Below are 16,265 nucleotides of genomic sequence, written 5' to 3'. Positions count from 1 at the left end.
CTTATGTAATCTTTTAATTCCAACTAGGTCACAAATACAACACTGTTTCCTTAGAAATTACACACAAGTCTTTTATTAGAAAAGTTGAGAGTCCTCAAAGACTCTTCTGTCCTCCATTAGATGAAACAGATTCTGCTCAGAAAATAGATTTTAAAATGTTTTGTTGCAGCAGGTTAAATATTTTTCACAGGATGGAGGATTCTGTAAATGTCTTAAAAACAGCAGCCAGTGTTGTCAAACAACCTGAGCAATTCAGCAACTTGTAATGTGTCTGTGACATTGGATTTTAATGTAATCATCCTTTTTTTCAATTGAGAGTTTTGATTAGAGGCACAAACACGAGTTATGTTTGGGTTGGACATTTTTCTCGGGTGCCATAAAGAGGGCTGATGAATGAAATATTATCCTCAGAACATTAAAAGGTCTTTTTATGTGTGGTTGTAACTGATGTAAATATGGATTAAGCATTATCCTCTTCAGTTTGTCTTTGTATCTTACAGAGGTCCAGGAGCCTTACGCAGTGGTGGTGCTTTTGGAGAAGGACTTAATCGTGGTGGATCTGACACAGAGCAAGTATGTGTTTCACATAAACGCACCTTCCATCTGCTGAGCTGCATGTGACTATAAGACTCCCCTCATCACATGTCAACTTTTGACATTAGATGATATCACCCATGACATCACACCAGGGGAAAACACTACTTATACCATGCATCCATAAGCCAGATCCTGTCACAGTCTAATGAAATGAAAGAGTTCAAGATCTAACCATTGTCACTTGTATCTATACTTCAGGGAGAAGGGGGGGGGCTGTTATTGTCCTTTGGATAAAGACATGTCACATTGCTCTTGGGGGGAAAATGCTAGCACTCCAGTTAAGTTGACTTGTTATCACTATTAGAAGGAATGAAAGTGAAGGTGAAAGGTGCTGATGTTGTGCAGTTGTGACAGATTAACACCTAAGGCCAGGGGATGCATTTGAATAGCAGCAACACACTATAAATTAGGCCTTCAGTGTGAGTAGGATTTGGGGTTTTAAATTAGGTTGCCTAGTTAATTAGGTTACCTAATTAAATCTGTTATCCCGATAAAGCTTTATGTAGTTTAAATATGTCAGTGGCTTGCACCTAGAAGGTGTAGATTTGATAGCTGATACTATGCACCATTACACTCATGTTCATAACGTTTACTGATCAAGGACTAATTAGTATTTGTAATGTATACATAGGTACAGTAGCACTCCTGTAAATCTTTCAGCAATATTTTTATGCAGGCACATAGCAGTGCCATTTTTAGGTCACCTGTAGTCTGATTATACAGTATATGTGATAATGCCAGTGAGGCAGAGTATAGATAATGCTTAGTAATGCTGAGCCTGTAATTCAGTTCCCCTTGAAAATTATTTTTTCAAGGTAGATAAAGTATGCAACCTTAATGGGTAATTTTGTGATTTCAATTAATTTACAGAAAATGTAGTGTACATGAAAACAGATCAAGTTTCCTTTCTGCCCGTTTTGCCATAGTCGCATACATTATGCTATACCATATCATACGCATCATCATATGTATCTTGCAGCTTCCCTGTCTTTGAGAATCCTTACCCCATGGACATCCATGAGTCTCCAGTTACCTGCACAGCCTATTTTGCAGACTGTCCGCCCGACATTATCCCCATTCTCTACTCGATAGGAGTTAAACACAAGAAGACCGGCTACAGCCAAAAGGTAAGAGAGGGAAAATATGAGGGAGGAATACCTGTCTGTTGTGATGTACGTATTTGTTGTTTTGTTTTGCTAGTTTCAATCTTGTTTGGTAATTAATTGTACTTGTGATATTTCAGCAAGTAGAATTGAATGCAAGTAAAAAAAGAAATAATTGGAAAATCTTGTTTGTAATGTTTAGAGTGATTTTGGTAAACTCTAAAGAAAAGGTGCTGTAAAATGGTGTAACATACAATATAATTAGCTGCTATAAACAACTAATAAACAAATTATGGGTTATTATTAATATATGAGTCATTTTAATCAGTACAGTCCAAGTCTGTGTGTTAGAATAGATGATGTGATTTAAAAAAAAAAAATGTAATAATTACTCTGTCTTTAACCATGTCAGGAGTGGCCAGTCGGGGGAGGAACATGGACGTTAGGCTCCCACACTTACCCAGAGATCATTATCACAGGGTAAGTCAGAAACATTGGCAGCAATATTTGAAGGTACATAAAGGCCTGTTAGGATTTAAAATCAGTAATAGTCACTGCCCAATTTTTACGATCCAGGTAGCTGTAACGTTTATTACAGTTGGGAATTTGTGGCGTTAAAGTAAAGGGGTAAGGTTAAATAAATAAAGAAATACATTTTCCCTTCATTTCCAGATCCATTCTTGGAGTAATTAAGCACACTTATTTTGCCTAATAGAAAAATAACTAATCTTTCTCTTTGTTCAGACATGCTGACGGATCAATTAAATTTTGGGACGCATCAGCAAGTAAGTCTTTTCTGTCTTCATGAGCTATACTGAAGTGATACATTTTCTTCACCTCAGGCTTTTGTTGCACAGCTTGCTTGAATAAGCAGTATTTTTTCATGAATTTCATGTTTGGTGATTTGCCATGGGCTCTGAGCTCAGAGCAAATTAAAAGCACCATTGTCATATTAGATGCTCTACACCAAATAAGGGACTTGGCCCATTGTAACGCTTACAGATAGCTAAACACTAAAAACCCAGCATGTAAATGTGTGGTTTTCTCAAAATCTTAGAAATGAATTTTATTGACTGCTGTGGTCTGTGAATGACATTTACTTGCATTGCATCATATCTGCCTAGGCTTAACGTTCTTGCTATATATTGATTGCTTAGAAGTCCTGCTACCAGATGTACAGTGTGGGTATAAAGTCTGCCGTCCGGCTCGTCTCTTCCACTATCTATTTTTCAAAGGCACCGTCGCGGCATCTGGGGCTCAGCGCAGCTCAAGACGTTTGGGATTGTTTCAAGGAAATACAAACGATATATACCATTATATACCGTTTAATTATTCAGCCAGACTATTCTCCAGTGCTGACACAGCACTGTGGAGATAGGTCTGCGAGACAAATTGCTTCGTGATACCACTATTGCAAGGGCATTTACATATGCATTTACAGTATATTTTGCTTTTACAATATTTTCACCCAAATTAACCATTTCTCTAACCAGTCACACTACAGATGTTGTACAAGCTGAAGACCCCCAAAGCATTTGAGAAGCCAAAGCCAAGTGAGGGCAGGGCGGCCGATTTGGTGGAGGATGACCCCTTTGCTATTCAGATGGTCAGCTGGTGCCCCCAGAGTCGCATCTTCTGTGTGGTTGGCATCTCAGCCCACATCATCCTGTATCGCTTCAGCAAATATGATGCCAACACTCAGATAGTGGTGAGTGAGATGACAATCAAATTAAAAGGAGTGACATCCTGGTGCGTTTATAAGGAATTTAAGTAGCGTCCAATGTCATTTTAACAAACTCCAGCTCTGAAGTCTTAAGTGACTGTCTTTTAGAAATATGAAATGAACTGAGCTTTGTGTTTTTTACAGGAACATTTAATGGAAATTCTGCTCATGCCTATCCAACATTGTTGGGAAACCTGCATCTGCATAACACTAATTCAGTTGGATGTAGTTCGCTGTATTCCTACTGTAACAGGATTGAATGTAGTTATTGTGACTAGTTAGCTACTATGGTAGGTAGATGAATCCATATTTTTTTATCTGTGTCATCCTCAGTCACTAGAGGTGCGCTTACAGTGTGAGGCAGAGGATGTCATCTCTCCATCCGAGAATGAAAACAGTCCCTGCTTCACAGAGTCCGGCTCCCACTCACCACAACCCCACCACCAACACGCAGCTAGCCCCGGCAGTGGGACAACTGAGGGTAACAAAGACAGCAATCCCTGCCTTAAGTAAGATCTCCTCATACACATCATAGTTTCTCTGCAACAAATAACAAATATCTGTTTTAATAAATATTTTTGGTCTTGCAGTATGCTAGGAATTGTTTATTCAAAATATCAGTAAAACAATTGCAAACAGTGATGCAGACACACTGTCTTCGTTGTTTGTTACCAAACTGAATATTTGTATCAAATAGAAAAGCAATCAAACTTGAAACAGGAGAACAATGACCCTCCCCTGTGAAATAATTCAGTAGGCATTATGAATTATTTCAGATTTGTCACAAATGTCCACTTGGAGGATAAACTGATTAGATTGTGGATGCCAAAGATCAAGGTCACAGTGAACTCACCACCGTGTTTTGGGGCATAACCGTTCGTTATTGACACTTTTCCGTTGAATTTTCATGAGGGAAGGAAACATGTTTGGGTGTCTCTTTCTTACTAAGTACTGTATGTATATTACACAGTACTATAAACTCCTTTTCTTTATGTCTGCTTCAGGGTGAAGGACAGGATGGTTCGGGTCCCTCCTGGCTACCAAGCAGAGTTGGTTGTCCAGCTGCTGTGGGCAGATGGAGAACCTCCACAACAAATCACCAGCCTGGACATCAACTCTGCCTATGGCCTGTAAGTCTCCAGATGCATGACGGTCTCTCTCTCTGCTGGTCTATGTATCCATCTGTGTGACTATTCATTTGTCTGGCTCGATTGGGATTATGGGCAAGGCATTTTTTCATTATTTATCAATGGTGATGATCGGTGGTTCCATATCTTTGCTAGTCTGCACTCGGGACAGCAATCCCTGTTATAGTTTAGAGGGGTTAGCACAAATCGAGTATGGACAAAGCTTTTGAAAGCATTGATTATTGCCATGGTAGTCTATGTCCACGACGTTCCACTTCCAGGATGCTTCAGGTGCAGCCGGAAATTCCGCCGCATGTCTTTCATTTCGGCCGGATGTCCGTTACCTTCCGCTTTCTTTGTGTTGTAATTTTACACTCTGGTCGATTTCTGAGGACTATGGTTAACTGATCTCTGCAGGGTAAATCCAGACAGCTAGCTAGACTATCCAATCTGAGTTTTCTGTTGCATGACTAAAACAACCTTTGAACGTACACGTTCCACCAAAACAAGTTCCTTCCCGAGGCTATTTTGCAGTGGCACCATGGCTCTGTGACCCTGTGACCCTGTGACCCTGTGGCTCCGTGCGGCGCTTGGCGCCACCCAAGACGATTGTGATTGGTTGCCAATAAACCAGAGCACATTTTTCTCCCATCCCGGAATGCTGTGTGGACTCACCAGACCCTTCTCAGCAGCCCTGTGGAGGAAGGTCTGGCAATGCGAGACTTGCCATGGTAGCTTGAATTTACCAACATTTTCAGCTTTATAGTGCTTTCTATTTTCTTTACAAGTGTTCTTAGCTGGACCCACAATGCAGACAAAAGACTCTAAAGCCTTAACTTAAATGTGAACAATCAAAGAGTTTATTACTCAACAAAAAGCCAAAAAGACTGAGGCAGTCTTAATCAACGTCTTAACTGGAGTGGAGGTGGGCAGATTGTGTCTGTAGGCGAAAATCCTGGTAGTTGGTGAGTGCAGGTTGGAAGTGGCTGGAGACAGGGTCTGAGGAACAGGATACAGAGACAGACTCAGCTCTGCCCAGCTCCAGACAAACATTGACTTGACGGTGGAAGAACAAGACAGGACACACAGCCACAAAAGGGAAGGGACACATTGGAAAAACACTAGGATACTGACATTATTGGAGTAAAGCAGATAGTGGAAACTTAACCAATATTACACCTGAGTGACCAGGAACTTCTTTTGAATTGGTGGTGATGGTGCAGTGGATATGACACATGCCTTTGGTGTGGGAGACCTGGGTTTTATTCCCACTGCGATACATCACAACCAATGTTTCCCTGAGCAAGACACTTAACCCCTAGTTGCTCCAAAGGCGTGCACCCTCTGACATATGTAGCAATTTTAAGTCGCTTTGGATAAAATCGTCAGCTAAATGACACGTAATGTAATTGGTAACTGTAAATGGCTGGTTTACAATTTAGCTCTAACTTAGCAGAGCACCACATAGTTCTTTTAATTAAAGTTGTAAGGGGACTGTGGTTCAAACTTCATCCTCCAGAAATCATCTAACACTGAACTACAATGTAGTGTATCTGTGTCTATTTGGCCTGTTTCTCCATTTTTATGGGTTGAGCTTTCTGGAGTATAATTTTTTTTTAGAAATAATTGAACTGTAATTAACAGTATAATGGTACAATACTAGGTTACTATTGTTGCTTTTAATGCCTGTGGTTAATATACCCTGTTCTACCATTATAAAGAGTGAGGGCTTAAAAGCATTTGGATATTGAGATGTGGGGTCGGGGGACTATGGAATAGTATGGTACAGTCAATGTCAAAATTGGTGTGTTCACACAGGCAGAGCTTGGTTACAACCCAAAAGTTGCCTGCATTAAGCTTTCATCACTGCACTGTGTAGGGCTGGGTATCGTTAAACAAATTCCGATACTGGTACCGGTACCGATACCAATACTGTGACTTTGTTACCGGTTCCTAAAATCCTTACGGCACAAATCTTTTTATTTTTCAGCTCCTTCCACGTGAGCCCTATCTCTGTGTGTAACGTATAGTCTTCCTGCCTGTCTCTACGACGTGTAATGTTACACAGCCAATCACCAGCATGATTAGATCTTGGTAGAAGCATGCTGCATGCTTATTGGCTCACTGACGCTGAGGTATTGAAATTTGGTATTGAATGGCTAGGCATTTTTCGATACTCAATACTAAGGAGGCAATTCGGCCGGTGCCTAAAAAGTATTGAATTCGGTACCACTGTGTGCATACCTTCAGTCAGAACTTACCAAATTTAAATTCCAAGATAGTATACTGCCAGACTCCTGAGCCTGCGCCAAGCCACTAGTGGGCCAACGCATTTTATGACGTTATCATGTCTGTCTTCTTCTGTCTCCTTTCTGTCTCTTTTATCTTTAATTGTAATACTTTGTAAAGTAATTGATGTTGACTTGAGTAATAGAGTTGTTTAATATATTTCGGTTTTGAAAAATTATGTGTGTCTGTGTTGAAGAGAAGTTGATTAACTTCCTGAGCCAAGAGTGCTTTAAGACCCCTTGAATGGCTTTGCTGTGAATAGAAGTTCTGTTTGTGAAAACCAATAAAATCACAGCTCTTTCAAAAAAGATCAATATGGGTCAAGGCAGGACCATTATTTGCCTCTCGCCTCTAAAGCTATTCACAGCTTGAATAGAGTTGCGGAAATTGATTTGTTTTGTTTAATTATTTTTTCTTCTTCTTTTTCTTTTCTTTTTAAAGTTACAGTGCTGACAGTGCATATAATATAACAGACAAAAGAATCATTACACTACACAGGAACAGGAACATAAAAACACATTACACAAAGGCACCACAAGAACACTTTCAACAGTAATAAATCAATGCCACACTAATGTCTTTACACATTAGTTAAGGCACCAGAAAGGCACAAGGCTGTCCCCTCTGGTCACCTTCATGGCACAAATGTGAATACCAAAGGATAGGTTCACTGTTGTTTATTACAAGTCTTACTAAAATGTTTTGTATCATTTATATATTTGCATAATGCAAGAAGAGTATGTCAAATGAATTTCAAACTAATCAAGGTCTGTACAATTGTAAGGGTAGTAATGCTATTTGCATTCGACTGACTGAATTCCTTTTGGAAATTCTGAAATAGAGAGTAAAAAGTGGGAGATTGTAACAATAACACAAATGGCAGGCTTTTCCTTACCACCATTTTTCTTTCAGCTGTCGAGCCTTTAGCCTTGATCTATGAATGTTGTAGTGCTCGGTAATGTCTTTTGCTGTTTGTGTTGTGAGGCTCAAGCTGGATAACTGTAGGGTTTGGCCACTGCTACCTTTGCACTTGTTGGTTTTACTAGTGTATTCTGAGCAGTCTTGTATAAAGTACTCGAAAGCAATACTTGAGTAAAAGTACAAGTATCTTAACAGAAAATTACTTTGGTAGAAGTTAAAGTCTCCTTTTAGAATATTACTTGAGTATAGGGCTGGGCAATACAGAGAAAATCAAATATCACGATATTTTTGACCAAATACCTCGATATCGATACTGCAACGATATTGTAATGTTGATTATTGGTGCTTTCGCAAAATATTTAAACAATGAGATTTTTGATAAATAATCATCAGTAATGTGGATATAATGACTAAGTGGGTAAAGGCAAATAATAGAACAGCTACAGTCTGATAAGTTCAGAAAATGACATCACTTTACTGTAATGCAGCCTTTAAAACATGGAAAAGACAACACTTATGCCATATTACGATATCCAAAATCTAAGACGATATCTAGTCTCATATCACGATATCGATATAATATCGATATATTGCTATAAAAATTCTACTTACGTACAGTAGTGAAGTATTTGTACTTTGTTACATTACAACACTGATTCTGAGTGTTTTCAAATGCATAATCATGTTTGTGATATTAAAATGGTATTTTACGTAGACGCCATGACAAACACATGCTAAAGATTTTCTAAAGCAAAGACTGACATGATTTCTGTTTTAACGACCTGAACCATCTGACCATGCGACAGACATTAATATAAAGTGAACCAGACATCTGCATGGTGGACACAGTAGAGCAATGATTGACTGGGCAGCAGCCAGTTTGAGTGACATTGATGTATTCGCCTCACTTATTTTAGCATTTTTGTCAGATTGCTGGGAAGACCACAGATGGAGCCAATTGTTGTGAATATTGTCTAATTCTGGTCAGGGCCCGATCGAGTGTAACATCTTTTGTACAATGATGAGTGTAAATGATCAGTTAAGCCAGAGGCTCTACAGCAGTCAGGGGTAGCAGGTGGCAATTGGGCTTATGGGAAAACTGGTATTCATATTCAAAAACAGCAGCAAGAACAGTGTGAGATAAAGATAGCCTTTTGTTGACAGTAATTACACCCAAATGTCACAGTTAATTTGACAATGTTTGATAGTGCTACATATAGCACCTTTAATGTCAATGAGAATAACCTTGCTGTGTCCGTGTCTGTCTAGTTTGGCGTTTGGGAACTGCAATGGCCTAGCAGTGGTGGATTACTTGCAGAAAACAATCCTTTTGTGTATGTCGACACTGGATCTGTATGGAGCCGCGGACCCATACCAGCGCCTTACCCGCTCCCCACGCAGGAACAGACAGTCCACCTCAGGTAGCGCACACACGCACCTCTGGGATCCGGACCACACACACATAGACGTATACACCTAACATTCTCTGAGCCGCCACACAGTAATGTGTCAAAAATGTTTTCATTACATCCAGATGATCATCTATTTTCTGTTCTCCTGTCCTCTCGCCACTTTACTGGTGTTTCTTCTTCCTATTTCTTCTGTCTCCTTCCTGTCTCTTTCTAAGGTTAGACTGATCTATCAGGAAAATCTGATTTAGCTTTAATGAGTAACCTAAAATCAAGGATGCAGGTGGTTTTGGTTATATTTCCTGTATTTCCACTGCTCTCAAGCCCTTAACCTAATCAATACCATTTGATCAGGTAAAGGGCTTCTCCTACACATTATGGACGTTTTGACCATTCTTACTGTTATCCAATTTTCAAGGGTACATTTACTGTAGGAACAATTTTGAGGTTCCTTTTTATAAAATATTGTAAAATCTTAATATAAAAATATTATTTGTTTAATATTTTTACACTTTAAACTGGCCAACAGTATATAAGCAGTGATGCCAGTTACTCTAATATGACCACTTTTTTCAGTAACGAGTAATCTAACGCGTTACTATTTCCAAACCAGTAATCAGATTAAAGTTACTTATCCAAGTCACTGTGCGTTACTATTTTTGTCATTTTCCTTAGTAAAAATATATATTTTTGCTTGCTTCTTGCGTCTCGGGGAGTGAAGTAACGTATGCGACAAGTCACGTTTTCAGCATGTGGACAGTTCACTTGTACCACGCAGCGACACAAACGTAAACAACAATGGAGGGAGAGGAGAGATGCGTGTTTTCTAGCTGGAAATACAGTCATTATTTTGAGTTTGTGTCAGCTAAAGACGGCAATATTAAGGTTTGTTGTACAGTCTGTGCTGGTGGCGACAAAGTGCTATCTAGCTACAAAAACACTACGCCAAATTTGAAGAAACATTTGGAGTCGCAGCACTGCAGTCAAACTAACAGAGCAAGTCCCACCAGGTGGTGCGAAGCAGAGAGCAGGAGGTCCCCCCACCACCCAAACAACAAAAGCTGGACCTCGGTGCAAAACCAGTAAGTGGGGGGAGAGTTGAAGAAGTTGATCGGGCAGTATGTTGTAGCGGAAATGCTGCCCTTAAACACTTTTTTCAAAGTAACTGTGGCAACACTGTATATAAGGTAGGCAAACTTCACTTCCACCAGCTACATCATTAAAGTATGTGTTACGTATGAATGTATCAGTAATAAAAAAATATCCAATAATATGATCTACAGTACGTAATAATATAACTCTGAAAGGGGCCGTTCGGCTGCATACTTTTGCTTTTTGATACTTTTTTCTGATAATACAGTACTTTTTGCAGGACATTTACTTGCAATTAAGTATTTTATTGTGTGGTGTTGCTACTTTAACTTAAGTAAAGGATCTGAATACTGTTTCCACCACTGGTTAAAGAATATAAAAGATATAATCATATTACACTGTAATAGGGGCCATTCCGCATAAAAAGGCATCTTTACTTTTGATACTTTGTGTATTGTGGTAGTACAGTACTTTTTACATTTATGGAAATAAACATCTCTGGTAAACACCCAACATATGTCAGTATTTAGAGGAAGTTGAAATGAAAAGGGTCAAATTGGCTATTTGAACAGAATATAGTCCATCAACAAGTAAAATCAAAACATATAGGTATCTGCATCAGCATTCAAAAACCTGTATCAGTCCAACCTTACTTCTTCCCTTCTCTTTGCTCTGTTTCTCTCACACAATAACATACAGTACAAAGACAAAAACACCCAACCATCTCAGTATGCCTGTCACAGATCTGCACTATGATATGAGGTGCATGTTAACAGGCTGCGTGTCAGTCCACGTTGGCATTTTTATGCATGTTGTCATTTGATTTCTCTGTCCTTTCTGTTTTTAGTCCTGCTTGAGCATAGATCTGTAGTCAAAAGTCACTGAGATCTTGTCCTTCCTGACCCCTGTCTCTCTTTTTCTCTGCTACTGTTCTTGGCTGATGATAGTCTCACCGTACAGAATTGAGTGTCTAAACACAGGCTGTACCTTTCTTAATTTACCCTATGGTAACCTCTGGATTTGAGGGCATAGCAGCTCCAGTGGTTTAATATTTTAGATGGTCCTTTAGGCAACTTAAAGTACTGACTGAGCTCTCTTATTATGCAACTCCCACAAGTGTAGCTGCGAATGCTTTACAGGTATTCAGGATTTGTGTGAAGGGGATATTACGGTAGATGGAGAGATGACATTGAGCTTTAGAGCCACTTAATTTCCTGTTGCATAAGTGCTGCCACAGCACTTATTGTTCCCAACTTCCTCTTTTGTAAAAGTATTTCTGTGTTGGGTCTTTAAAATCAATTTGGAGATGGAAGGAAAAATACAAACCGGCAACTGCCTTTTTCTGTACCCTAGGTGATGGTATTATTATGATCTTAAGTACTCGCTATGCTGGAGTTGATATAATACCGAAGACAAAAACACTGTCAAAAGGCCAAGCGAAATACATGGCACTGGCTAAACTATCTACCAACTAAGCTGCTGGCCTCTTCTCTTTTTGTAATATTCCAACTTCTTTTTAGAACATAGTTTACTGTCCTTCCCACACAACATTTATAGCTGTTGTCGCCACACATATGTGTATGTGTATACTTTATATATGTCAATCAAATTTAGTGTATTCATTTCATAAAATAACGCTTAATTATTGATTATTGTAGGTGTGTTTCTCTAGTTACTGTACAGTCTAATGCATTATTGATACCATGTTAGAACAGTACGCCTTTGGCAAAAAGTATATAACAAAATGCAATGTAAAGCAATGATTTAATGCAACAGTAGATTTATTTTGATGCTGCTTTGTAAGTAATGATATGTTGCCTGCTAGCACAGTAGTTTCCTTCTTGTGCAAATGACCAATCACATCAGCATTTCTGGGGTTTGCAGCAGTAGTGGGTATATCTTGTCTGTCCTCCCCTGACACTAACACGGTTGCTGCTTGCTCTCACTTTCTTTTCCACTCTAAGCCTGTGTGTTCTTCTCTCCCCTCCACTCCCTTCCCTTCCCTCCATCTTAACTCCATCCATCATCTTACTTTACATTCAAATTATTTCTTTACCTTTTACGTTGTTTCCTCCTCCTCTCCTTTTCTTCTGTCCCACGCTGCTCATACACCTCTCTACCACCTCTTTCTCTTTCCCACCTTCCTGTCCTCTCTCATCTCCCGCTGCCCTGAATCTCTACTTACACTTTCTACTCTTTATTCCTACACACCATCCTTTCCACTACTGCTTCCTTCCCTTTCCTCCTCATCCTCCCTACCTTTTGGTGACTCTGTGGCTGCTGATGTGGGCATGTGGGCCTGCCTGACAGAGTTTTGCATGCGTGGCCTGTCTAACTTATATTCAGATTCAAAGAAAAGGATCCGTACATCCTATCAGAGTAAGTCGGGTCTTCTTAAAGGCTGGGGGACTCTGTGTTTGTGTGCGGGGGGTGGGGGTGGGGTTGGGGCATTGTTATGGTGGAACATACTAGGGCAACAAGGTTGATGGAGAAGGTCGCCATAAGGAATGGGAAGGTATGATGTGGACTGAAAGCAAAGGTACAAACCAAAGACATGATTGGAATGAAAGTGGCTATATTTCACCATATGAAACAAAACTACCCTATTCCAGTCCTGTCCAACGATATGTCCTTTGCAGAGAGCCACTCCTTTGAGTCTGTTAAGTAAGGGCAGTTATAAATATTATATGATCCATGTGATGTATATTTTAACTGAAGCATCCTGGGGTGAATAAAGCCTTGTCACTCACTGGGCCTAGTGAAACAAAAATGTTTGCATTTGGTTGATGATTACAAAGGAATTCTTAATTTTATACGACCTTAAAGGTTTAATCAGAGTCCCTTTCAATTTCTTCAGTCATTTGTAAAGCCAGTGTAAATGATTAAAGGAAATTTGCATTAATAAGTTTTGCTGGAAACTTTTACTGAAGAGAAATAATTAAATGAATCAAAATGTTTTGAACTGTGACGACTCAGTGAGGCTGTTAATGAAGCACTAATGAACGCGGCTTGAACACCCCACATTTGTAGTCTGACTGAAATTAGACATTTCATCATTTGTGGTGGTTTTTAAAAAGGAAGTGGGTATGACTTCTCATTCTGGCCTGTGCTTGGTGCATGTGATCAGATTTGATCAGATCCTGATCAAATCCTGATCAAATCAGTGTTTGTTCTGTCTTGTATTTTGGTTGTATGTGCCACTTTATCATGAGATTTGCACTACATACTGTAGATGCCAAATTATTGGCTGCAATTTGCAATTTGGCTGGAAATTCAAAATGAAAGTGTGCAGTAAATACATTTAACAGATTGTAGTGCAGGTCACATCAGGTTTCAGCCACTCTGCTCCAGGAAGACAAAATGAATCCAAAGAAACATTCCCAGGGGAAAGGTAAATAGCAACTGTCAATTATTATTATTAAGACCTTAGTAATAATAATATAATTAAATACTGGGAATTGATTATGCAGCTAATCAGAGATGATAAACCAAAGATTGTAGAAAATTAAAGAACTTAACTCTAAGCTCTTTCTTGGGGCTCTGCGTGGCTGACATCAACCAAGTTCACTACTGTTCAGTCTTCTGAAAAAGTTAAAATAACCTGACAGATTATGTGTATTCTACTTTTTCTTCCTCTCGACTGCCATTGGCTGCGGTAGGCCTTACTGAACTCTCTGACAACCAGCAGTCCATTGACATGGATAGAAGCAAGTCGCCCACCTCAGGTAGCCTGGTGACGCACACACACACACACACACACACACACACACACACACACACACACACACACACACACACACACACACACACACACACACTACCAAGTACACCTTCCCTGTATGGAAATGTATTTTGGAATTGGCACTGTGAAGCTTTGCTGGGATGATATTGTCTTTAAAAGTGAGCTATATCTACAGTATGCAGCCTATGCACACCTCACCCATCACCAGAGCATCTTCACCTGATAAGAATGGCAGCGGTTTAAAATGGCCACTCATGTTTGAGGTTGTCGACGTGTTATATTCCAGTGGAATAGTTGTTGAGAAAATGTAATGTTGTTATCCATTTGAGTGTAGTATACTGTGGCCTATCTGATGCATTTTGTCACAGCTTCCAGCTGGTTTTCCTTTATTCCAAAGTTGTGAAATGATTTCACAAAGGTAAGCCAGAGAAAAGAATATAATACACTCTACCTCTTTCTTTGTACCTCTATGACTATCTTGTTTGTCCAACTCTTCTTCTTCCCTTGGACTGAGTAATAAGTCCTGCTACTGTTGTGAAGGACCTGTCATAGCAGACAAGTAGCCAGCAGCTCATGTTTAGAGAGACAGAGAGTACGAGATAAAGAAAGCAAAGCATAGGGATGGCTGAAGAGAGCAGGACCATTAACATGCTTACCTTAAACCAATGTTGATACAACACCTGGCAGCAGTAGTGATTACCTTCAGTTGATAACACGTGGCAGTAACCTGCATGAGTTTATAAAAGCAAGGCTTAAATATCTGAGATAAGAACACTTCTCACAGCTGGTTAAATTATTTATTTGTATCATCCATAATATATTATAAAAGCATCCTGTGCACTGCTTTCAGTTAAATATTTGCCGGCATGTTAGTGTGTGGCAGTGCTTGACTTGCATTTAATGCTACAGGATGTATAATGAAATAGACATGCCTTGTTTGAGGGGAATGGTAGCCTGACAAGCCAGACCCACTGACATCAAGATGTTGGGTCTGGGAACTCACCATTGGCTGGGCTCAATCCGAGGGGCGGGATAAACGGTTGTCTTTCAAATTCCCTCTGTACGCAATAGGATAGCGCTACAACCAGGCAGAGTCACGAAGAAGGTAGCGAAGCTAGTTGATAGGTTAAACTTTTGCCGTATTCGTTCATTCTTCCTTTTTTAAGAATGATTTCAGTGCCGTTCTTTGTTCTTTTCTCAAAGAAAAGCTTAACTCCAAGTCTTCCAGAAGACAGCTGTTCCCAGCAGCAGCAGCCATAAGCCCGCCTACCGACTCTATACACGATGTGATTGGCCTGACCCGAGTTTGGTTTTTCCAGCTCGCAAGCCAACGGAGAGTCCCTAGACAACCCCCTGGCTGCAAAATAAATTTGCCGCCACTAGGGTGCGTCTAGATTTCTAGGCTAGGGGAATGGTGTGATGAAGCATTTAATGTAAATATCCTTAATGTTGTATTCATTACCTTGTTGCCGGCTTTGGGTTTTAGGATCACAGTATGATGGTGGATATGATGGTTTGAAGTTGAGTGCAAGAGATACGCTGCAGTATAGGAGGAAGATGGCTCATGATCATAGATGAGAAGATAATGTAAGCGGTTCCTGGGTGCAGAGTAAAGGTTGGATGCAATAGATGATGTTTTAAACAATGAGGTTGTTTATAGTGTGTTGAGATTTGTGTGATAAGAGACGGGGCACATGAAAAAAAGAGTGTTTGTGATTGCAAAGAAATAAACAGCAATGCATAATGGAGGGAGTGAGAGATGAGAACATTTCCCAGAAGGCACTTGTGTATCTGTTGAGGGAAAACACGTTATCCAAGCAAATTCAGAATGTAAAGGTCAAATGGAGAAAGTTTGTAAGTGGGTAATCTGTGTTAAGACACTGCCAAGCACGCATGCTGTGTCCTCTAGGTTCAGTGTGCTTTATAAGACTTTAGTTTAATTTTTGACTTTAAACAAACTTAATTTATTAACGAACAATAGATATACTACTAAGTACTAGTTGATTTATCATGATTGATGATCGTCTGCGGCATTTATAATGAAGTTAAATTATTTATTTATATTTTTTCCCACATAAATTTATGAAAATACTACCACAAACTGGTGTTTTTTCACATTAAACCTGTGAATGTATGAGAATAGCCTTTCAATATCAGAACCAACACAGGCCTGACACATACTCTGTCACATTTCTTTCTAATGTTTGCCTTGATGGCAAATTTGTGCTTTTCAGCTGGTTTTCAAGGAAAAGAAGATCAATT

General features: G+C 39.6%; 1 protein-coding gene across 1 annotated transcript in view; it reads left to right on the top strand.

The window, feature by feature from the left end:
• stxbp5l (syntaxin binding protein 5L) overlaps positions 1 to 16,265 on the top strand; it is a 142,963-nt gene that overhangs the window by 99,242 nt on the left and 27,456 nt on the right. Inside the window, exons 11-19 of the mRNA XM_078261553.1 lie at positions 501 to 573; positions 1,577 to 1,724; positions 2,113 to 2,180; positions 2,445 to 2,485; positions 3,194 to 3,408; positions 3,757 to 3,932; positions 4,428 to 4,553; positions 9,030 to 9,181; positions 13,921 to 13,986. Of these exons, the coding sequence (XP_078117679.1) occupies positions 501 to 573; positions 1,577 to 1,724; positions 2,113 to 2,180; positions 2,445 to 2,485; positions 3,194 to 3,408; positions 3,757 to 3,932; positions 4,428 to 4,553; positions 9,030 to 9,181; positions 13,921 to 13,986 (1,065 nt within the window). The remainder of the gene's footprint in view (positions 1 to 500; positions 574 to 1,576; positions 1,725 to 2,112; positions 2,181 to 2,444; positions 2,486 to 3,193; positions 3,409 to 3,756; positions 3,933 to 4,427; positions 4,554 to 9,029; positions 9,182 to 13,920; positions 13,987 to 16,265) is intronic.

This window comes from Sander vitreus, chromosome 11 (assembly GCF_031162955.1).
Source record: "Sander vitreus isolate 19-12246 chromosome 11, sanVit1, whole genome shotgun sequence".
NCBI classification, from domain to species: Eukaryota; Metazoa; Chordata; class Actinopteri; order Perciformes; family Percidae; genus Sander; species Sander vitreus.
The sequence above is the reverse complement of the archived record's forward strand: the minus strand, read 5'-3'. Positions and strand labels throughout refer to the sequence as shown.